This window comes from Zosterops lateralis (genome assembly GCF_965231275.1).
Source record: "Zosterops lateralis genome assembly, chromosome: 1".
In the NCBI taxonomy this organism is placed as follows: Eukaryota; Metazoa; Chordata; class Aves; order Passeriformes; family Zosteropidae; genus Zosterops; species Zosterops lateralis.
In genome coordinates, this window is record NC_139762.1 from 128,627,746 (window position 1) to 128,652,971 (window position 25,226).

At 36.2% G+C, this 25,226-nt stretch overlaps 1 protein-coding gene across 10 annotated transcripts in view; it reads right to left on the reverse strand.

The window, feature by feature from the left end:
- Positions 1-25,226, reverse strand: part of VPS13B (vacuolar protein sorting 13 homolog B) — a 438,627-nt gene that overhangs the window by 115,268 nt on the left and 298,133 nt on the right. For all 10 annotated transcript variants that reach the window (XM_083871399.1, XM_083871402.1, XM_083871397.1 and 7 more), the window contains one exon: positions 1,413-2,115. In XM_083871399.1, the coding sequence (XP_083727525.1) occupies positions 1,413-2,115 (703 nt within the window). The remainder of the gene's footprint in view (positions 1-1,412; positions 2,116-25,226) is intronic.

The following is a 25,226-nucleotide window of genomic DNA, read 5'->3' on the forward strand; positions in this document are numbered from 1 at the left end:
GTAGAATTGCTGCCATAGCCATGAAGATGGTGAAAGACTTCAGCAGTTAATTGAGGAAGCAGAATGCACAGAACTTTGCCCAGTTCATTGGTGGCGGCAGCTTGTACCAAGGACACGCTTGAATGCCTCAGACATGAGAAATGAAGAAAGAAATCCCATTGCATCTTTCCAAAGCACTAACTTAATGAAGATGTGATCTTAGACCTACTCCAAGCTTCCTTCAAGCTTTGCCTCGTGAATTCTCTTCACATTAATTGCTGCAGTGACCACATTTTACATAGTACTTAAGAAATACACATGAGAATCTGGAGTAAATCAAATTCATGACACAGATGTGTTTCATTCAAGGTAGGACAGAACAAGAAAGAAAGATGAAAGTAGAAGGATTAAGAAAATGTAGCAGAAAACAAATGTCCCTGTTTTAAGTATCTTCTCTCCCACTGCCTAATCTTTCTCACTGTTTAGTCCCTCTTAAAAGTCCCACTACAATTCAGATTTCTGAGAACATTTAAGATTGCATTTTTAGTCTTTTGCACAAGCAGATTATTTTAACACTAATTTTCAAAAGATACAGTCTCATTCAGCAAAGATACTACTTTTCACAACTGCTGTGCTGGGAACACTGTCAAAGAAAAACTAGCAGTACCTACAGCTCTCATTCAGAAAACAATTTGAAACCCTGTATCATTATGGCTGTATGTTCACCTGGAACTCTGCATAATCATTTACACTTTTTTGGGATAACAGTCCATAATGATTTATCTCATGAAATCATTATACCCCGTACTTTGTATGTATTTTGACATCTCTCATTAAAACTTTGCATATGGAATTTAAAAAAACCCCACATTTTTTAAGAGATGGAATTTGCTGCAAAACCCTATTGCTCAATTGAAAGAAAACTTAAAATACATGACATCACTTGATGCTGTTTGAAAGATCACTTTGGTTTTTTTTTACAGCTTATATCCAAAACACCAGGTGCTTCTACAGTGTTTATCTTTACGTTTTATTGGCAGACCAGTATAGGAAAATATTGTGACATTCAGTCATAAAAAATGCTCTTTATGAAATTACCTTGGCTTACAACTTTTACTTCCTTTTACTTCCTTAGAATAGTTTGAGAATTTACAGCAATGCAACAATCCCTGTCACAGACTGATACTGAGAAAGCAATACTAAGAAACAGGAAGAACTGGTTGCTGAAAGGCTAGATCTTAATTAATTTCAAACATTTTGCACACTTAACTTGATTCAGCTGTGAGGTATAATCCTAAAGATATGTATATTTAGCAATTGATATTTAAAGGTGTCCTGAAGTTCTCTCAGCTGTTTTCCACCACCCTCTGTAACTCTGAGACGTGCAATCATTTTCACAGTTATAACCAGGACTGGATGTTAAATGCTCTTACCTGTGCATTTGTAGTCCGAGGCAACTCCTTTAAGGCCAGCATCAAACACTGAAATCTCTACCTTTTGCTTTCTGTGGTGGCAGCTGAGGAGCACAGAGGGCTGTGATACAACCAGGTAGAGAAATGGCTGCAGCTCTATGTCGCCAGTTCCCCTGCGCCCAGGCTGCCGTACAATGGTTATGCCCAGGGCTTGTCGAGCAGATGATCTTGTGGAAGCGTGCAGACTTTCCAGTGACAAAAGACCTGCTTTTCTCCCAGCAGACAGGGGAGGGTTACTGTTCAAAAGATCGTCTGCTGTGACAGAAGAGATGCATGGCTGACTGGCCTTCTTGGTATCATGGCTGCTGCCTGACACTGTTTCTGGAAGGTTCAAGGAGCTTTTACTTATCTTCTCACCCTCTTTCTGTTCTTGCACTGATTTTGCTTTGGGTGAGGCAGTGCATGAGTATGTCATCAATGAGATTCGACTTGCTGTAACAAAAATGTCAAAGGGAATGAAGTTGAGATTCTTCACGATGGAGGACTGGCGGGAAGGGCGGGCAATGCGGTGCTGGCTGGTGCCACTGTGCTGCTCGATCTGAATGATTCTGATCTTAACACTGTCACTGCCAATTCCACTGTCCTGTGCCCCACTGTAACGGGAGGAGGTCTCAACTGTTCCTCCATCAGCCACATCCATCTTTTTCTGTTCTTGCTTGGAAACCTGCAAAGGAAAATCTTATATTAACTTCTGATATCCATATCCCAACTATTTCAATTTCAGTCATGGCAAAAAATTCACTACATAAACATGATGTCAAAAAAGAGAATTATTAAAAAAAAAAAAAAAAAAAAAAAAAAAAAGGCAAGTTAACTTTAACACAGTAATAACTCATAAAAACACAGCAGGTGTCTGTTCCAATGAAATGATGACTCACGATAGCTGAAGAGCCAAAAACCATGTGAAAGAGAAAAAAAAAAAAAGCAAGCAGTAAGGATTTCTAGGCTTAGAAAACATTTTAAAAATCAAACCCTTCATTTAAAAAACTCTAAAGAATTTATAAGAAATTTATGGATTAATATAAACCTACATATCTGTGAAATAATGTATTGTAAATAAAAGCCCAGTTAGAATTGTTTTCCAGTTTTTAACACTGATGCTCAGAAAGTCACTTTGTCACTAAAGTTTTGTACTGTGATTAGATGAAATAGAACATAATATTAATCCACTACACAATCACAAAAAGACTAAATGGAAATTATAAACGGAAATGTATAAAAAATATATTGTAGAAAAAATATTTTTCTTAAGAGTCATAGAAGGCAGCTGCCTTACATAAAACACCAAAGTTAAAGGAAACATCAGAACTATCTAAAGACTATCTCAGTGATGGGTGTGAGGTCTTAGCTTACCAAGGCCACATAGGGTATTGCTGTGACATTCACAGGGTTTCACATGAGAAATTATTGCATACAGAAATATTTTTTAAAAAACCCCATACAACTCTGACAAACTAAAAGAGTGCAAGAGTGAAATAAAAAGTTGCAAATCTGTGTCTACAGACCTTATAGTCTCAGGTCAAGAGACAGAGATATCTCAAGACAAAGAAGCACTTCAGGAAAAAACACTTTCAACACTGCTCATGAAACAAGTAGAAATTCTATCAAAAGCTTGAGGACACGGTGGGAAGCATATACTAAAATATGTGGCAAAAAACGATCTGCAAAAATTCAATAATAATTGATGTATGACTAATTCCTCAGACTCATATGAAGGTTAGAGTCATACATTCACCCTGTATAGTGTCCACAGCATAACTAACACTTCCATCTGTGCTGCTGCAGAAGAGTTTCTGCTCTGCTCTGTACAGGAGCTAACATAAGAAATGCCCAACTCGGTTGGATTCATAACCCATCTAGTCCAGTACACTGTTTTTGATAGCACCAGGTAGAAACTCTGTTAAGAAATACCAGAAACTGTCCACTTCCTGCAATCTGCTCCTCTCCTTCTCCCCAGGCATCCACAGCTGCTGCATGTAGGATGCCAGGATACACGTTTGTGTGGTCATTTTAGTAACCATTTCTGGGCTTCTTGTCCATGAATTCATCCAATTCCTTTCTGAACACACTGACAGTGTCTGTTCTCCACAACCTTTGGGGGCAACATGTTCCATTAAAAAAAATAAAAATTGCTTTAAACCATCTCCTCCTAGTGACATTGCTTTCCCCCAATCTTTTGTAGCATAAGAATTGTTCAGGTCCACATCCAGCTTTATTAGTGTTGTCAAAACTTTGTAAACTCTAATCACAGCCCTCCTCAGCCTTCTCCTGTTCAGACATGGAAATCCCAGCCTTTTTAGTCTCTCCTCACAAAGAAGGTGCTCCAGCACCTTCAATATTTTTAGCCTCCCTTCTCTACTTCTGTAACTCCACTATGGCCTTCTTGAGTACTCTACAAAGCACCCAAGAAGTGGAACCACTACAGTTCTCTATGAAAGTGAAATGCTGCCTTCTGTTTTGTTCTCCATCTAAATCCAGATGTCCAGTATTTTGTTGGGTTTTTTTTGGCTGACACTGCATATCAACCCAATTATTTAATTTCTTCATTGCAGGACCTATTTCCATAATTTCTTCTTATCTTCTCCACGCAAATGAATCTTCAAAAAGTAAAATATGAACTAGGGCAAACAGTACCTTAATTTCCTCTTCAAAAGAGAATAATGAATTTAAAATAAATAGTTTATCAACAACTTAACTACAGGAATGAATGGCAGTAAATTACTCAATCTTTTCAAATTTCTGTGGTCTTTATGCAGCAATGTATTAGATTCTATACATACTGCAGGAATTGGGATATGAGGGAGGTAAAGAAAAGCTGGCTTTTTAAACCTTCCTTTATACTGTGCTTTATGGAACAAAGGGAGCATTCCCCTCTCCTTTCCTTTAAAGAAATGAACATACTAGAAAAAAATTACAGAGGAAATCCTAAAACAGAATCATTAACTAGCTGAGATTTTCTTTGAAAAGGCTTTTGCCAGCTCTGGTTACAATCTTTTCAGATTCACTCATGTACATATTTTTCAAATAACCAATAAAATTCTTTGCGGCTGTTTTCTATGGCAGGCTCATATCACTGACTTGTAAATGTGATATCACTTTTAATGCTGCCTCTGTAAAAATAACTAGAGACCATTTTAATGAATCACTACAATATGAGCCAAGAAATCCTCATTCCTCCTGATATCCTAGCAAAGTTAGGCCATTTACACCTCAGCCTCTTTGCCTGGTAAACTATAAAGTGCTTCACCCATATCCTGCACTGATGGCACTTTCAAAATTGGTACAGATAGTTTCACTGTTCATGTATTGAGGGCAAACAGAAAGAAAGGATGGAGCTGAGAAAAATTCTTGCCATATCATTTCATGGAAATGCTGCCTGTATTTAAGTTGTGGGCATATGCTGCTAAACTCAGCAATATTTAATTGTTACACAGACATCAGCTGAGTCTGATGAAAAATGTTTTCAGGAAGCATGATTTAGTGGTGAATGACACTCTTATGGTTGCTGCATGAAATTCTTGTTCTCCTCTATGCAGTAAAAATTTCTGCAGCTGACATTTAGGTTATTAATGACTTGGCCAGAGGAAGTGAAAATACGGTGTACTAAGTGACAACCTTCCAGGGAGAAAAGCATCACATGTATGTGACAAAGTGAAGGAAGAAATCACAGTACTTCTGGTTTCTGAATGGATTCTCTCTTCTCACACCTAAACAGATTTGAGTTGAAGACTAGTTCTTTGCCTCTTTTTATCATTTAGTATTTATTAAATGTTTAGTCTATGCAAAGCACCTCTAGGAAGGTAAGGAATTAGCTCTGCCTCCATCCCCAGTCAGACTATAGGTTCTCTGAGCAGACTGCTGCAAGGGTGCTAATTGGTCCCAACTGCTGAGTTTCCTGTTATGAGGACATTCAACTACAGAAACTTTACTGAGCTCCCAAATCAATTCATGCAGGTCACTGAACAGCACTCAGAAGGCAATTTCTGCTCAGTATTAAGCAGTATGGAATATGAACCAGTGCCTAAAAGGTGAAAGACACCATATCCTATTACAGTTTTCCATGCCACCCGGTTCCACAATGAAACTTTGACTTATGTATGGTCTTACCACATATATTATAAAGGTTGAAACACAAGAATAATGATTTGCAAGACAGCTGTATATAACATCACTGGGCACAAAATAGAAGTGCAGAAGTATCGCTGGAACTTCTTGCACCAATTTCAGGTCAGTAGAGCACCAAGCCTCCCAACAACATTTCAAAGTTAACCTAAAGATATGCCTTGTAATAAACTTGGGCAGCATTTAGGTATTCCTCTAATGGGGTAAGAAGATGAGAGGGAATGAGTCTCAGTATAACAACTCTAAAAAGATTCTTTGCTGTATTATGAAATAAATGGGCCAATACTTTAAAGAAGTTAAGAACAGCAATATCATCTTGCTGTTAGCAAATGTAATGGTAACATTTATCACTGGGCTGTATAATATCAATTCTCTTACTCTTTACATAACCCATTTAAAATGAACAATAAAAGTTTTCTTTAATTAGCTACTGGTGTGCATTAACATGATCAAGATTAAACCATAAAAACCAACCATACATTACTCTGGTCCCCTATCCCATGTGTTTTAAATTATTTTAGCTGAAAATGTACTTTGAGTCCCTTTTAAAAGTTCGACCTTCTGCTTTCAGAGAATTAAATGCATATTACTATAGTGGAGAAGATAATGTTTCAGACCTCCAGGCATATATTAAACACACTGGCAGCACATTAGACAAAATGCTTTACTTATTAGATACTTCCTATTCTAAACAGTGTCATCAAAGGCTAAAAACAAAATCCATATAAAAGCTGCACAATGCTTCCACACAGAACCTGTGCCAAAATCCCTGTACTTTCCAGCTAATGAGGAAAGGATGTGTACTCTTAACATATGAATGTAAGATTTTCCAAGCATTCACTTTAGGAAACAGGACTATTGATTCCACATGGCTTATGTTAAATGAAACTGTATTGGTAAAATAACCTTTAAGATATTTGGCATGATAACTATAATTAAACAGTATTCAAAGGAATAAAACAAAAGGGAATTTGGTTCCACAATAGCTAATTAAAATAAAATGAAAAAACACAGCATGTCATCTATCAAGATAAATTGTTATTGCTTGAGAACTATTTAAATACTGTTAAAATATACTTTTAGATAAAATCTGAAAGGACTGGAAAAATATTTGTGGTTTAAAAATGGATAGTTTGGTGAAGAAAAAAGTATAGGACGCTGAAATTTTAAGCTGAGATAATAGCTTTAAAGCTTTGAGCATAACCAGATGGTACTTAAATCAGAGGTATTCTACAGTTTCACTGTCAGAATAAGTTGCAATATGGAAAGGTTTTCAATAGCTAGAAAAAACACATCAAGATGATAGTTTACTTCTTAGATCACTTGAGCGCATTTTCTTGTCCTTTCACAGTTATATATCCTGTCAATACTACACACCATAGAAAAGGTGTTGAAAGCTACATTGGTAGCTGGCGAACTGTGGTTAATTCTTCCTTTTCATGTGTTGAGATAGGTAACTTGACTAGCTTAACCTCTTGAGTTCACTAGGGCATATGGCACATATATCTATCAAGAGAAAGGACAGGGAAATGGCATGTCCTGTAGAACACACACAGATAAGTACATCATAAAAACAAGGATCAACAAATAGATTTGATTTTCAACATTGGCAAGTAGTCCCATCTAAGGTCACTGCAATTTTAACCAAGTAAGTCTTATTTATTTACCATTTCTGATCACAGTACTTAGATGGTAGTGGTGTCTTCAAAGTTTTCACTCCACAAAGAGCAGGAATAAAATCATCAAGGTAAACACAACCTAATACTTTAGACCAATAATTAACACACTTTCCAAGTCAAAAGTGTTTTACAACAATTAGCAGAATTGCCATATTACAATTCTTATTCTCTCAAGAATTTTCAACAAAAACAATGTAAGCATGTGCAAATTTCACTATAAACATTTTTATGTTCGTTTTCTGGTACTTCACAGAATAATCCTTTAATTAATAGAATAACTGTAAGCAATATAATCTTTGGAAGTGCAGCCACTCTAGATGAAAAGCATCTACATCTGCATATTTTTTCCAGCTTCTCATATTAATTATGGTCATATAATGACACTATTGAAGTAAAATTTCCAGTCATTTCTTAACTCTGATCAAAACCCTTCAGCCAATCATGAGCTCATGCTTCACATTACATAAGTTATGGAAAGACTCACAAGTGTGAAATCACAAAATCAAAGTGCCAATCACATCTGCTCCATCACTGTTGTATGTGACCTAGTTTTATTCCTTTGCTAAAAAGTATTAAAATTTACATGGAAATAAAAATCTTGCCTACTGGACAAAGTAAGTTACAGAAAAGGAATATACTCAATTTTTGTTTTTCATTATGCTTAAACTGGAATTACAAAGATAACACTGGATATTTTCTTCCTTTGTGCTAAGTACTTCGTCTACTGCATTGAGAAGTTTCCAGCAGTTTAGAAATTTAGTTAACATATCATTGTTATCTAATGGACCTTTGTTTGCCACATTGCTCATTACTGAACATTCCAACTAAAACAATTTTATTAGGTTTTGCATATGAGTTATATGATTGAATTTAATTCTGACCATTATCAAAATTATTTTGCAAATTGACATATTAATTTCACATGGAAAATATAATTAGACACACATACAAACATATTTGACTATTAAATTTTGTCCTCCAGTCTAATAAAGTTCCAAATTAAATCTTCAGTCCTACTATTAAATTTAGACAGATTGCTTCTACTTGTATCAATCCAGCTGCAGAAAGAGTCTTTTATAACATGAACTTAAAGATGTCCTCCAAAAGGAAACTATTAAATCAGGCCAGAATGAGGCAACAAAAATAGCAGAGATGTCTGAAGTAGTTTATTTCATAAAAGTCAAACTTTTTTTCCTCTAAGTAGGTTTTTTTTTTTTTTTTAGTAGAATTTGTTGCAAAACAAATTATGCCAATTTGAAGTGTAATTGTGTATATGAGCTTCTGGATGTACAGAATTACTTCAGATGGGAACTGTAGTTTTACAATACTGCAGGAATTAGATGCAAGTTGTGATGGCAAGGAGCAATACAAACTCAGTTTCTTTGTGCAATGTTTTCCCAGCTCTTCGAAAGTAGAGCCTACACTCTGATAAACACTGATGCAAATATTAAGAAATCAAAGCTGTGTTAAATGTTCCAATTGTAACATGGATATCCAAGTGCTAAATCCTTTCTAATGCCAACAAATTTTTTTTTTTATCTTAATACAAACAATATGTTTATTTTGCTACCCTATGAAGGCCAGTAAGAAACTTGAGTTCAATCTTTTTTTCTTTCCAAATAAAGGCTTTCAATTTAAAAATACCAGGCTGAAATTTGGCAGCGTTCTTTTTTTCCACAGCATTTTTTCATTAATATTTTTCTAAAAGCATTAGCTTTTTTGTGTTATTTTTCAAATTTAAATTCAAATTTTAAATTCATACCTTTGCTTTTATACAAAATAATTGGCTTAAACCACACATTTATTTCAAACACAGTGAGGGTTTGCTCAATTTTGCAGACTTTTTTCTGAATTATTTTTAAAATTTTGTTTATTTTTGTTGTTGTATTATTTGTTTTGGTTTTCATTTTTGTTTTGTGTGTAAGGGGTTTTTTTTGCGGGAGGAAAGTGAGGGCATTAGTTTGGGGTTTTTTTTTCTGTTTAAAGCCAAGAAACAGCATTTTTCCATGAGAGTCTTCTTGCATATTTTATTTGGACATTTTCAAAAGCAATAGTTGAAACTTCACCTCGATTTTGCGGATGTACATCTGGCACATACAGGACAACCACAGGATCAGGTTCAGCCAGCAGAGGTTTAGGAAAGGGAAATCCTGCCTGACCAAGCTGATCTCCTTTCAGGACCAGGTGACCTGCCTAGTGCTGACTGTTGATGCAGTCTAACTGGACTTCTGCAAGAAGACCTTGAGGGGCTGGAGTGCCTCCAGAGAAAGGCAACAGAGATGGTGAAGGGTCCAGAGAGTAAATCCTACAGGGAGTGACTGCAGGAGGTGGGTTTGTTTAGTCTGGAGAAGAGGGAGCTCAAGGGAGAACTTATCACTCCCTACAAATGCCTTAAAGGGATTGTACCCTGGTCAGGGTCAGCCTCTTCTCCCAAGCAAATACTGAAAGTGCAAGGAAACAGTTTCAAGTTGTGCCAGAGGAGGTTCAGTTTAGACATCAGGAAGAGGTTCTCCACTGTGCTTAAGCATTGGAATTGGCTACCTAGAGAAATCTGAAGTCACCATCCCTGAAGGTGTTCAAGAAACAACTGGACGTGGCACTTAGCACTATGGTTCAGTTGTCATGGTGATGCTTGGTCAAAGGTGGGACTCAATTATCTTGTCCTTGGAGGTTTTTCCCTACCTTATTGATTCTACAGCTCTATGACATTCTCTAACATTTCAGTATCAAGATTTCAGTGCCATACTAATTTTACCAGTCTCAGTTTTGGCTCACATTTCCATGCAGCTTAAATAATTTAATTCTATTAAATATGAAAATATTAGAAATATTCACTGTTATGACTTTCAAACATGAGAAATTTAACGAAATTATTTACTACCATTGGAGTAAACTTGAATATTCTCCCATTGACAAATATTTAGCATTCTGTAAAATAAAAAGATGCAGAAGGAAAATGCCAAATACCTGGCAATAATTCAAAGTGGAATTCAACAAAGCCTCAAAAGACAATTTTAGGCATCGTTTTCTCAGGGAGGATGAATGAATGTTTGAACAATAAAAAGTCAGTTTTGTAATGTGGTAAAGTAACTTGGTACTTGACTTTTGTAACACAGACTCTATCTTCAGCCTTTTAAATGAGCAACTGTACAGTTAAATGAATGATTCCCAGAATCAAATGGTACAATTGTTTTCTTAATATATATTAGATACTTTATCCATTTTAAGCATTTTAAAGGCAATTAAAAAAACTAAATCCACAGCAGATTAAAAGATTTCATATACAGATGTTGCCTAACTAAACAAACTTCATTCTACATTATTTCCAGTAATGTAAGTCAGATTGAGTCAGACTACATGCCACAAACAGAAAAATCCACAGTGCAGGAGTCTCCAGTGAGAAATATCCAACTGCTGGCACACTACTGTTCACTGAAACATGTGCTGGGATCTTGAGTGCCGCAGGTTTTAAAGCAGCTAAATGTCTGGAAAATTATCTATCTGTACTTACTGCATTTTTCTTTTTTCCTAGGTTACTACATCTCACCTGTATCAACTTGTACCTAAACTGACCTTTGACTAAACCACGTTTCAACTTGTTGAGAATATTTTAAAGACTATCTGAGGAAGTAAAGCACATGAAATGGCATGTGAACTAAAACTTACAAAATTAGGAATTCCAGAATATGTTTTTTTGGTAACAAGGCCATGACAAAATATCCTCATTTTCAGCAAGTTGTTTTCTCTCAGCCTTGGTGAACAATTCCATGCCAGACTGAATTTGTCTCTCCTTGTTTGTGCCTTATATGACAGTAAAACAGCCAGTTTGGGGTCTTGAAGCATCCAAAAAAAATAATCCCAGGATGAAAAAGCAAGCCAACCAACCAAAAAGCCTGAGAAAAAAAGTACTTGTTCTTTCGGCCTGTTCTGTTTCCTTCACTGGTTCACTGTACAATACAAAGCAGCGAAGGAAAAGGACAGAGACCATGGCAGCTCACCTTGGATTAACTTAAGCCTACAAAATTGCATCCTAAATCGTGCTCACTGGATTTGTTTAAAACAATTGAAAGAAAGAAAAGAATCACGGCATTGGAGCAAGAATGAGAGGTCCAAAAGAAGACTTCTTTAAGCCACCTTCATGGTGGGTGAGAGAAGGAGCTGCATCTTCAGGCTTCTCTGGCTGATCAGGTCTGGCAGTTCTCCAGCCCCCTCAGTCTCTTGGTGCTGAGACTGCTCCAAACCACCCAGCACCCAAATCATGCTGAGATCTGACTTTATACCTCACTGGAAAGTCAATGGAGAACTATCATGAAACACACCCTGCAGCAGTCTGACATTTTCAAAGCTTTTATCTACAGTGCTACAATTCCATTGGAGCCTTTCAAATTATGGGATAGTAACAACATTGAATCCCATTAGCAGAACCAAATATAAACAAAGTTTACAAACTTTACTTTTTGAAGTAAAACACTTCTGACCTTTACATGCTTCTGTATGGTATTACTATGATGACCTATAATAAAGATGCAAAAAGACTGTACATATTACTGAATATTGCTTATATATACTGTTTTTCCATAAAAATATTTTTCCAATTTTGGGCCATGAAGTTCCTTTTGGTTCACTAATAATTGCTGCCTTTTAAAAATTATTATTATTATTAATAATAATAATAAAAGCATTATTCTAAGTATTCTTTTTTTAACTGGCCATAAATTCATCTGCTGTGGTGGGCTTGCTCACAGACATACCTGGGAAATGACCCAGTGAACCACTCAACCAAGTCCAGTCTACTCAGAAATTACATTATACAACAATGATTTAATCAAAATACAATGGGTAAAACTTAGAGATGTTCAATGCATAATGAACACTTATCTTGTGTGGAGAAGGCACTACTGCCTTTATAATGAACTTTATCAAGAAAATGTAGAACAGTTATGTGCCCATCTCCCACTGAAAAAGTAATAGTCTGGCAAATAATTTATTTGTGATTCTGAATCTCTCCTCTTCTGTTCCTATTTTGGAAGGCAAAGAATTAGCCAAAAAGGATGTAGAGACCAGATAGCCTATCTTAGCAGAAAAGCAAAAAAGACATACTCCAAGAAAACAGGTGAACTAATGCAAACACACAAACCTAAGCATCCCTGTAGCTCTCTGAAGAAAAACACCCAACTTTCTAAAACTAATGTCTTAAATCACTGGTCTTCAGACAAATACTAGTTTTATGAAACTTGTAGAAAGGATCTCTACTCAGTAAAGCTAACAGATTTTCAGTTTTAGAGATTCTCTAATTCAAACAGCTCTCCAATAGTCTGAAGCAATTGTCACTGCTAATTTCTGAGAATATTTACTAAATCATTATTCCTCCAATGTTTTGATGGAGAAAGTTAAAATTAATGGAAACCTTTACTTAGGATGAGTCAAGAATGAAACTTCCAGTCTTGATTCATACAATGAGTCACAGGTAATCTGGAGGGAAGGTACAGTCTCAGTGAAATGAAGAGCTGGAAATATTGCCTAGGAGCACGCACTGAGGAAAAAGAGTGCTAATATACATGATTATTAAGCAAACCCATTAAGCACAGCAGAAACACCAAAGCTGCATACGGCATCTAAACAACTGAGAACTTTAAAATGTCTTCTCTCTAAAAAGGTACTGACAGCCAATTATCTCCAGAGATAAGTTCAGAGAAATTAGAAATAGCTGCAAATCTGAATTTGATTCAGTTCATTATTAGCATCATATGCATGACTCATACCAATCTCTTATCACAATCATAATATGATTTCACCATTTGATATAGCAACCAGTAACTCACTCAGAGGGAAGCTAGCTGTAAAAATGGAAGCACTGTCCTGCTCTTTAATCTCCTCCATAGGAGAAGATTTCATGAGAAACACTCCTCAATGTAAGCCAGAGTGACAACTATCTCTTTTATCTAAATGACAATTCCAACAGTACTAGACTGTCTCATACTTATCAAAGCCATAAACCCTATGCATGTACTTTTTAGCCCTGCCACCAAAGCATGACACTGCATTAAAAATTAGTTCACTGTAATTTTACTAGATTGGCTTTTGTGATAGGTAGCAGAATATATTGAACATATTAGAAAGAAATTAAATACAGCTAGGTTCTTTATTATCCTTCCACTCTGAACCCTGTGTGTCCATGAAGAAACACTACTACTTCATCTGCCCCACTCAATCAAAATTCAGTGCAATATTCAAATGTTCATGACATGTGGAAAATTATTATTACTTACACAAGTAAATTTCCCTGCAAGCAAGGCACAGAACAAAATTAATTTTTGGGATTCAGAGAAGCTCAGAACACCACACAATCCCAGAAATTAATGCTGATGACCAGGGGAAGGATATTAACATTCAGAAACTATTGTCTACCTATGGAATCCTCAACTGAAATATAAAGTTCTAATGATACTCTTCCATTCAAAATATCTAGTTTTAATTCAAGTATCTCAAAATTCTCATGACTGCAGTTGCAACTTGTGCAGCATTGCAAGGGCATGAATGAAACTGCAAAGCAATTCAAAATGTTAAGACACACCACTTGCTTAGATTTGAAGTGTAAAACTAAATTGTGCATTTTTAAAATTTCAGGCTAACATAGAATCCAGATCTTCTGTCATGAGAGCTTTTTACTTTGTGAAACCTCTGTGCATGTGTGTGCAACCATATACATGCTTATTTTGAGTAATTCTCATGGGTTTTGCTTTCATGTCTGCAAAATGGATCCTTCCTTACAAGGCTTCCTACTTTAATGTGCATTTATTTCATCTCTAAATATTTTTTTTTTTTAATTGTAAAGTAAGATTCTGCTTTGAAGATTCCTAGAAAAACCACATCCATTTTCCCAATATAAGAACAGAATCTAGGTTTCCACTGGAATGAGAATGTTTGCTTATATGAAGTATCAAGAAGTACTGCACAGTCCTTCAAAAAGATACCTCCCTATTGGTTTTGGCAACAAAACCAAATGATGAGACAGAGCTTCCTAAGAATGGAAACAGGGTGTGGCAATGACTCAAGATACTGGCAAGGACTTTATTTTGATAGTGTCCTTGAACTAACCAAAATATCTCTTATTTTCAGGAAAACATCCGACAAGTGGCTATGTGGGAACCCAAGTGCTGGTAAAGCTACCGGGAAAATGATGCAAGTATTATTCAGCTATTCCAGCTAAGGGTTTTATTGGCATTCTCAAAAAGTTATACTTTTGGCATTCTCTCTGACACTACTGAGCTACAAGATTGTGTTTAAAACATATGAACAGCTCACTGGTAAATATTATCAGAAGACAAATGTCATAGACATTTTAAAAATTTAGCCATTCTACGAATTTTAACAACTCCATAAAGTAATTAGATTTAGTAAGCCTACTTACTATCTAAGTGGATTAGATTAATCTGTGGAACAATCTTTACAAGGAAAATGAAGTTATGCGTAGCGCAAATTTTCTCCATCAACTCTATGCACACATATGTCTTAAATGTGCTAACTTTTTTTACATGTCTTCATGTTACTATATATTTGAAAAAAAACACACAAATTAATTTGTACAGCTTCCCTTGACATGTCAAGGTTTCATGCCTTTAACATTAGCAGAAATAGAAAATGTATGCCACCTTACAATTAAACATTCGCCATTCTACAAAGCTGCTGCTACAGATGTAGATGAAACTGACTCAGATGCCATTCTTTCACTAAGGTTTAATGAATAAAAACCCTTCTGATTTAAGACTGGCTCTCATTTTGTTTAGTTTAAAAATTATACTTACAAAAATTTAGTTACAAAATTACTAAGCTATTAAATATACTAATTCTGCTCAGTATACAACTGCTTGTAAATGGTACAAGGATATTGTTGCAGCTCTGACTCATGTAAATTAATTTCATAGAAACAGGAACCACTTAACTCTGTCAATAACACACCCTGGACCCCCTGGACAACTTTGATCCATTTAATGTTATATACGTAGAAGGCTATGCTCTTTTATGTTTAAACCCACTACTAATTAAAAGAAAATTTATTCATGCAGGTTTTTGTCACTTTTCAAATAGTATGAAGAACTCATGAATTTCTAACAGAACAGAAAAATTAGTTCGTGAAAAAATAGCCATATTTGTTTCCTGAGAAAATCTAAGGCATGAAGAATGGAATGTATCATTCTACTAGACAGTCTCAGATAATACAACATTACCTGAATCTGAAAACAGACTATAGATGGCCAGAAAAATTGAAAAATTAGCATGGCAGCCAATATAATGACCAGCAGTAGACTCAGCTAATTATACCTCCTTGCTTAATAAACAGGATAGTACTGAAGTGTAATTCTGTCCTAAAGAAAATCAATATGAAGCTAAGCAGTATATTTATGCCTAGGTGATCAGCTGGTCCATCACAAGTGACTGAATAATGGCTTTCCCTCAGTGGCAATAGCTGTTTTGGTTTGTCATCATACACTACATTTTTTTTTAGAAAGCAGATTCAAAAATTAACTAATATTGAGACCTTTCTAATTTGGCTGAGAACATGAAATATTACAATACTGTTTGAGGAAGACTAACATACAGGGTGACTATATTAGCTTTATTTACTTCTAGAAATAGGTTAAAATGCATGAAAAGATTGTTTATTGTGAGAGAATGCCAGGGGGAAAAAAGTGAGGATTCTTCTCACAAAGAAAACAGGGAAATTCAAATCTAAAATTGCTCACTGCCCACTGGCTATACCATCAATTAATTCTTTACTGGCTTCTATTCTTTCCCTTTATATTTGTCGTCTTTAAGGAAGAAAAAAAATCTTATTTTGCTTTAAAACAAAGGAGATTACAGAATCCATGTGTTTGTAATTCCTGTCAAGGATCAAGTTTTCCACACTGCCTAGCAGGTGATGTTCCATGCAGGGAAGAAACCGTAACTGGTGCTGTCTAAAGGTAATGTTGAAAGAGCATCAAACTCTCCTGTATACAAGCATTAGATGACTCAGAGGAGAAGATTAGTCAAGATCAAAGAACGCAGAACCCTCAGTCTCACATCGTGTGACCCAACACTGCAACTTTCCTCTCCTCGTCAGACGCTTCAGCAAATCATCACTGTGACACATCCAATGTCCACACTGTGAGAAAGTCCCAGCACGTGTTCTCTCACACTTCTCTCTTTGGGGTGAGCATGAGCCACCGTCTTGCCTGCAGTGATTTTGTCCTGCATATATGCCAACAACCAACCATACTCGCTATTTATGGCTAACCTATAGCAATTCTTACACAGTCCATGGTTTTCTAATTAATTTTTTTCCCAAAATGAACCTATATGATTTTTTGCACGTGTTCTAATCTAAAGAAAAGTTTGAATTCTGAACCTTTTTAATGGCAATATGTTTATTATTTCTGTAATGAACACTTCCGATTATTCTGGACAACACATTAAATGATCAGAAATGGTGAAGTTTTAAATTAACTTTATGCACCATTTAGTTATTTAATTTGGATAAGAAAGCATAATGATATTGGAAGTAATGATAATAAAAGTAATTCACAAGTTGTGGAGATTCAGACTTAATTAGCATATCTAGTCTAGTGACTAGGATGCTTTAGCGAAGACAAACAGAATTTTGAGCTTATGAGGAGATTAGAAACTTGCTTACAGAAGAAAAATCAATCAACCCCCTAGAATAAAGATGTTGAAAAATGTATGAGTTGTTTGTATGATCTTTCAACTTAATTATTGTAGTAAAAAATATTAACCTTACCAAAATGGTATATAAGTTCTTAAAAAACCTGAGTAAAATCAAATTCTGATCATAGTCAGTCTCCCCATCTCTCCTTCAATCGCCGACAAGTTATCTTCAAAATGTTGTTAGGCAGGGTATGGAATACAGAGATTGAACAGAATGTTTATGTCTTTCAGACTATTTCACTAAGAGTAGTATGAGACAATAAATGCAATTCATTGGGCAGACACAAGTAGGTCTGGCTCAGATAATCAACAACTGTAGGCATAAAAGAAAAAATAGTGGACTGAATCCCCACTTAAAACTCATATAAAAATTATTCTATCCCATTGTGCTCGATGTTAAGACATTTGGAAAAATAACAAAAGAGAAAACAAAAAATCCCTAAACCTTGAGTCTTTAACTAGTATTGATGAGAACATAGAGGAAAACCAACACTTGAAGGTTTTTGTCTGCTTTTTTCCCAGCTCACTTTAACTTTTTTATTTTGCTGTTACAATTTATTTTTCCCAGAAAACAACAACAACAATTAATAACAATAATAACAATGAAATGTTTTCCCATTAGATTTGTTCCAGCATAAGAGTCTTTAAACACTACTGATATGAAGCTTCACAGTATTCTAGCAAAATACTTGTGTTTTTCCTTTCATTAACAACACAAAATATCCTTTAGTGTTGAAGCAAGGGGTATTTGGAAGAATACTGTTTATGGACTTCTTTGTAGATTATTGTATTGGGTAAATTCCTTCCCAGCTGTATTTTATGTGAAATCCTGATATGCAAGGACATCTTTTCACCTTTATTTAAGTGGTCACAGAAAGATTAAGGAAAATGTCATAGAAACTGGTTATGAATCACCAAGTGCTTAAGCAGCTATTGGATACAACTTTCCATATTTTTTTCCCCACATAGTTTGTGTGCTTGTGGACACCAAAAATCAGCAGGAAAAACCGGTTTCTTTCTAGCAAAAAGGAAATACACTTTGAATCTGTAATTTCAAGTCTGGTTTTACTATACTAAGAATTCTTTACTTTGTCAGTTGAATATCTATCTTATTTAACATGTTTGTTGATCTTTCTCAACTACATAAGTCCAAATTCTTATTGAAGAGACACTTCATTTGTAAAAAAAATTTTCCTATGTATGTCAAAGAGAGACTACAAACACTTTTTCTCTTTAATTTTGTTTGCAGAATCTAGTCTTGAAGGTCTCTTCAGAGAGCCATTTTCATTGCAACAATCAGTTTGAAACATTTTTTTTTTTCCTTGTAATTCTAGGATAGAAACTAAAGGTCACATCTTTACAGCAAAACAGATTTTCCTTTGTCTCCTACTTCTTAATTTTCCCTTTTCACATTCAAAGGACATCACACAGATTGACATGAAATGCAATTCTTCCTTATCAAATATTTATGAGCTTTTAGGTAATGGAAGTTGTGTTTTACAAATGTGGGATGTACAAGGCACAGTCTCAATCTGAAGCACACAGAAATGGCCTCATTATGCAGGAATGAAAGCATAAGATGTTTCCTAACTCCAGTGACACAGATTAGAGCGACTTTGGGGATCTAGGTGTGGTATGTGCTTAGAAACTACAGCTTTCTGCAATCCTTCTCAACTGTGAAAACGCTTCTCTGGATACATTCCATTGTTTCCAAATCCATAAAACCAACATAGTGAGAATAACTGAGCCTAATTTTAAGCTAACCCTTGTCAAGTTGCTTGAGAATCTAAGTATTTCAAATTTAAATAATCCTAATTTTGTTACTTTCTCTTTACTTTGTTACTTCATTTTTGGTATCTGAAACTTCTCATTTTGTAACCTGTGGACTCAGTATTTTCAGAGCCTGAGAATTGCTGAGCTCTTCCCAAGGGAAACTTTTCAACAGTTTTCTTTCTCCTAAAACAACCTTGTGCAAACAATATTCCTTTCCCATAACAACAGGTGTTGTTTGCTATTTCTGTTACTGAACCAATGGGAGAGGTGTCAGTCCTATGGACCGATAACGTTCCTTCTTAGCGCAGCACGTTATAAAAGAGCTGAATGAATTGTAAATAAAGCCTTCTGATTTCTGCTGCCTTCTGACTGGAGTCAAACATCTTTATGTCGTGTCCTATTGCAGCAGTAACCTAGTTAGAAGTTTTATAACAGCTTACTCTTTGAAATATACAATCATTTAAAAAAGGAAGGTACAGTCACTAATTATTCATGCAAAAATGCAGTCCACAAATCCCAGGTCACGAGATTGTTGCAAACAATTTTATCGATACACGGAACATATTAATTCCAAATGCAATAAATTTGTGATTCTTCAGTTAAGGTGGTGAAGATCCACCAAAAAGCATCTCATAGCCCAGGACATCAAAGTTAAGGTACTACATGGTGCATGACTTGCTATTCCCTGGAATGAAAATTCAAAGCTCTAAAACATGGGCAGAACTGAGCAGATACACAAGACCTGATCAGTAATTGTGCAAGAAAAACAAAATTTTCTGAGAAATATTTTATTGGTTAACATTTCAATACCTACTGGTTTTGAGGCATTCTAATACCATAGACTAAGTCTGCTCTGTTTTGAAATGCATATTGCAAAAAGTTTTGAAACCCTCAGGAAGTTATCTTTACACAGCATTAGCTTTTGTAATGTGCCAACACATTTTAGGGTATCAAGACATACCTAAATTCAACTGATTTATATAAAATGCAAAAACCAAGACTGTTTTGGCTCTTTAACACTGATTACCTTACATTTAATAAATTAAAGTATTTAAAAGACAGAAGATAAACAGCTTCTTCAAAAGAAACTGACAAATGGAATGCCAATTTCTCCAAGTTTGTTTCAACATACTAAAAATACTTCCAATTACACAAGCTTTCCATAAGAATACTATCCAGTCAATACAACATCTGTGCAACATGTGGATCTGCCATTTCACACTTTGCCTGTCTGGCTTCTTAAGTAGTATTATCTGGAACTTGTTTTACCAGTTTTCTGCTATTTTTTCTATGCAAAATACAAATGGAAAACAAATCTATGCTTGTTTTCAACAAAACAGTTTTTTTCATGTTTCACACAAGTAATTAACAGCCTTGACTAAAGTGTAATTAAATTGCTTATCACTCAAAGGTCTGTTCTGCTGAAGTACCATCAGCAAGAAAAAAATGCTATAAACTCCATTAACTATCATTCCTTCAAATTTTAAGTATGATGCAACTGTAACAGCACTTCTGTACATATATTCTGCTGACCATGTTCTTTACCTTACAATGAAGTTACAGTAACAACAGGTTGATGACATCACCATAAACAGAAATGAAGAACATAACAGTCCTACTAAGTCAGAACAAAGATCTTTTTAGACTCCTGTTCTCTAAAAGCAGATATAATTGGATGCTTGAGGAAAAAAGCCCAACATAATTAAAGAAAGCACAGAGAAATACTTCACATATTCTTCCAGACTTCCTGAGCCAACACATTACAGGGCTTTAAAACTTATCAGAAAAGCTTTTTAAAGCCTCATCTGCAGAAATAAAGAATGACTTATACCTTCTGCAAATATTACTGCAGTATGTCTAATGTGAGAAATCAGTACACCGTCAGATTTAGCCAGGCTAGGAAGGAATCAGCTGCCATAGATGAGTTTTCTACGCCTTCTCCCTTTTAGATGCTTCTCAGCTAATAATTAGTCTAGAAGCAGAATATCATCGGCCAAGGTGACAAACACTGCTGCAGCTAGTACTTATGAAGCCTAGGAAGAGTGTTCAAAGTCAAATACCTAAAGGGAGGCTTTAACAAAGCAGAAAACATTAGCCAGCAGCTCATGCCTGGAATTTCTGAAAGAAAACAAAGATGTGCCTACACCAGGTTTTCCCTGTTTTGTTCAACACTTCCCCCAGGTGAATGACAACTTGTGCCCATTGCCTCTTGGCTCTGACTGCAAATTATGCTTGACATATGCATCAGCTATGGAGAAAAAATTCCAACCAGACACTTAAAGTCTCAGATCATTCTTTGTGGGGCTGTTTTGCCAGCACATCTGAGTCCATACTTCATGAGCTCAGTTGTTAAATGCAGTTGCTCCTGCACTTTAACAAAAAGAATTTTTTTCATGTATTTTTTCTGGGGAATGTAACTTTGTAAGCATCAAATTTGTGCAGGACCTACTGTATTCTAATGGCTAGCAAGATGTAAATATAATAACAAGTACATTGAAGAACTTTGTGTTCATTGCTTAGGCAAAAATCAAAGAATGCCAGCCAGGGGCAAGGGAGGTCAGAGAGGAATCCAAAACAGGGACAATTTTTTTTCATTTCTATTTAAACTGTGAAAACTTTTTTACGTATTTTCAAAAACTGATTGTTGAGTGCTGCATCCCTCTCTGCAATTAAAAACTTGAAAATAAGCATGATTGAATGAGAAGATGATAAATTTCGCTATTCTTTCAAGAAAGAGCTTGTGCTATTTTTATTAGTATATTAGATACCTATCTGAATTTCACACTGTATAGGATAGCTTTGACTTGTAGCCTACGGAAACATGCATTTGGGTTAGCAGAAAACAAACAAGACTACATAACCTGAGAAACAGGGATGAGACAAAGTGAGCACTGGCTGAATGGCAGGTCTCAGAGGGTTATGATCCATGGCACAGGGTCTAGTTGGAGGTCTTTAACTAGAGGTGTCTCCCAAAGGTTGGTACTGCATCCAATCTTGTTTAACTTTTCATCTCTGACTCAGATGAAGGGGCAGATGCCTCCTCAAAAAGTTCACTGGTGGCACAAAGCTGGGAGGAACAGCTGATACCACAGAGGGCTGTGCAGCCCTTCAGAAGGACCTGGGCAGGCTGGAGAGATGGGCAGAGTGGAACCATCTGAAACTCAAAGGCAAATGCAGCTCCTGCACCTGGGGAGGAACAACCCCAGGCACCAGCACAGGCCGTGGGGTGACCTGGTGGGATCTGGGTGGAGAAGGATCTGGGGGTCCTGGTGGACAACGAAATGGCCCTTGTGGCCAAATATGCCAAAGGTATCCTGTGGTGCATTAGAAAGAGTATTGCCAGCAGGTTGAGGGAAGCAATCCTATCCCTCTACTCAGCTCTGGTGAGGTCTCACTTGGAGATCTGTGTCAAGTTCTGGATTGCTCAGTACATGAGAGATGTGGAGCTCCTGGAGTGAGTCCAGTGCTATATGGATTGCTATGAAGATGATGAGGGAGACCTCAATTGTGAGGACAGGCTGAGAAGCTGGGCCTATTTAGGAAATACTTGAGAGAAGATGACTGAGACGGGAGTTTATCAATGTCTGTCAGTATCTAAAGGGAGGGTTTCAAGAGGATGGAGCCAGGCTTTTCCTGGTGCTGCTGAGCAATAGGACAAAAGGTAATGGGCAGAGAGATGCACAGGAAATTCCACATGAGGAAGAACTTCTTTACTGTTGGTGACTGAGCACTGGAACAGGCTGCCAGAGAGGGTGTGGTGTCTCCTTCACTGGAGATAGTCAAGAACTGTCTGGACACAATCCTAGGCCCTGTGTTCTGAAGGACTCTACTTGAGCAGGAAGGTTGGACCAGAGAATCCCCTGTGGTTCCTTCCAATCTTACCCATTCTGTGATGGAGGAGATAAGGAAAAATATACACTAGGGAACAGAAAGTGAGTGAATGCTTTCAGTGGACATCCTCTGGAAAATACTTCAGATGTTTCAAGTTGCCTTGAATTTTAAAAGCAATCATCATCTCTTCATCTAGAGACATAATCCTCACAGAGATATTGTGAAGAAAAAGTAAGCATTTCTAAGTACCTTTTTTGTTTTTCAAGGAAGATACGAAGTAACTGTTCTTTGCATGCAATGCTTCCAGTTAAGATAGTTACTAGACAAGAACAATCTTTAGGACAAATTTAAAAAAAATTATTTTTGTATACATCAATTCTTTTTTCAAAAGTCTAGCCTTAATCTCAACCTTATTGGAAAGTAAAAATTGACAATTTTTACTGGACCTCAGTAGCCATATTTGGGGAGTGTAACATTCACTGACTTGCAGTAAGATATGTTACTCATGCATTCCTACATTGTCAGCAGCAGATCAAGATGTGTCTTGGTTTGTATTTAATTTCTTTTTCAAAGAGGAGCTCTTGTGTTTTCTGCTTCTAAATGATAGTATGACAAATAAGTCTTGCCAAAAATCTCCAGGTGGTAAGTGATGGACATCAAGAAACAGATTAGCCAGATGAAGAAATGAACTCCTTGAAAATTCACCTGTTTTATCAGTGAACAGCAGTAAAACTAGTTATCATTTATATTGGAAATACATTTACCAGAATATTAAAAAATTCTTCTAAGAAGGAGGAAATGTGGCCCTTTTATTGATATTTCACTTATAATATTAGAGGTACCAGTGAACAAAATCAGGACATTAATGGTACCTCACTCTTATATTTGCATTTTATTTCCTAGCACTTCTGTTTCTGTTCTCCACATGTAGGTATTATATGTTCTTCTAAGAATTTGGCATATATTAATTTTGAAGAAGTGAATAATTACAAAAAGGCAGCAACATTCTTTGCCCCTTAGGTAATCTATCAAATAGCACATATGTGTCCTTACTCTAAAGCTGTCAAGTAGATCAAAGCAAAATTCTTTGCAATAATAGACTATGCCTTATGAAGAAGTCAGTACAATAGGCCCACTGTGCATCAAAGATTTACAAAATGGTATAAAGCTAGGGCTTATAATAAGTAAAAAAACACAGCACTGGAAACCTGGCATGAAACTTTTTACAGAATATTAAAACACTTCAAGAAAGAAAAGATTTACACATAAATCACTTCTTTCTCGTTTTTTTTTTTTTTTTTTTTTGTTTGTTTTTTTTTTTTTGTCTACACTTATCTTTACAGCATTGCCCTGTAAACCACCAAATACAGTCCATTTGGAAGTCACACTTTTCAAGTTTAAACAAGGGGTTGCTACTTTGATGACTGTCATGCCTTACCCCAATGTGATTGCCTCCTGTGATGGGGTGATTGATTCTGAGGACAGAGTACCAGGTAACATATGCTTTACCATTGGCAAAGTTGACCAAGTTTAGGCAGTTTTCCACAGCTGACTTTTATTCAAACACTCATGTGGACTGAATGGATGGACTATTAATTGGGTAAAAATCACACTGGGCTACTAAAACCAGAAAGTAATGGTCAATGTTCCAAAGTATAGCTAAACTCCAGTTACTGATGGACACTTCTCAAGGTTTGGTCATGTTTAATGTCTTTATTAAAGACTAGGCAATGACACAAAACATATCCAAAGAAAAATGACACTATACAGGGGGGAGCTGTAGATACACTGAGGGGTAGGGGCTGCCATTCAGAGGGACATTGCCAAAATGGAGAAGTGGTTTTACAGAAAATGAAGGACAAAGTCCTCATGAAGGACCGAGTCCTGGACCTGAACGTGGCACTTGCCATGGTCTGGCTGACAAGGTGATGATCAGTCAAAGTCTGGACACGATGATTTCAGAGGTCTTGTCTGACCTAATTGATTCTGTGAATCTGTGAGATGGTAAAATCCCCAATCAAAACTGGCTGGAGGCCAATGCTACAGAACAGCTTTGCAGAAACAAACCCAAGAGTTCTGTTGGTCACCAACTTGAACATGTGATAGGAGCCTGTCCCTGTAGGGTGGGAACCTGAGTATTTACTGGGAAGCATTAGCAGCAGCACAGCCACTGGATCAGAGCTGAGATGATGAGATATTTGTGGGTCAACATCTGGAGTACTGTCTTTAGCTTTGAGCTCAACAGGAGAAGAAAAAAACTGACAAATCTGAATGGGCAGAGGATCATCAAGAGGATTAAAAGGTTAAAGCACATAATTTATAAAGAGAAGGTGAGAGAGCTAGGTTTCTTCAGACAGAAAAAGAGGATAAGGATGATGGAGGGTCATCTAATTACTGTTTCCATTTACTTAAAACAGGGCTATGAGGAAGCTTAAGTCAGACTGTTCTTGGAAAGGTACTGTGAAATGTTGAGAGGCAATGACTGAAGGTTTTATCAAGCAAAATTCTGAATGGATATAAAGACAAAAATATGCCAAAGCAAGGGTAATTAAGCACAGGACAATTATCCAGATGGTCATTCCTCTTAGGTAAAAAAAGATTTGACTGAACAACATCCTGAAAAGCCTAATCTAGCTTGGACATTAATCTTCTTTTGAGCAAAGGA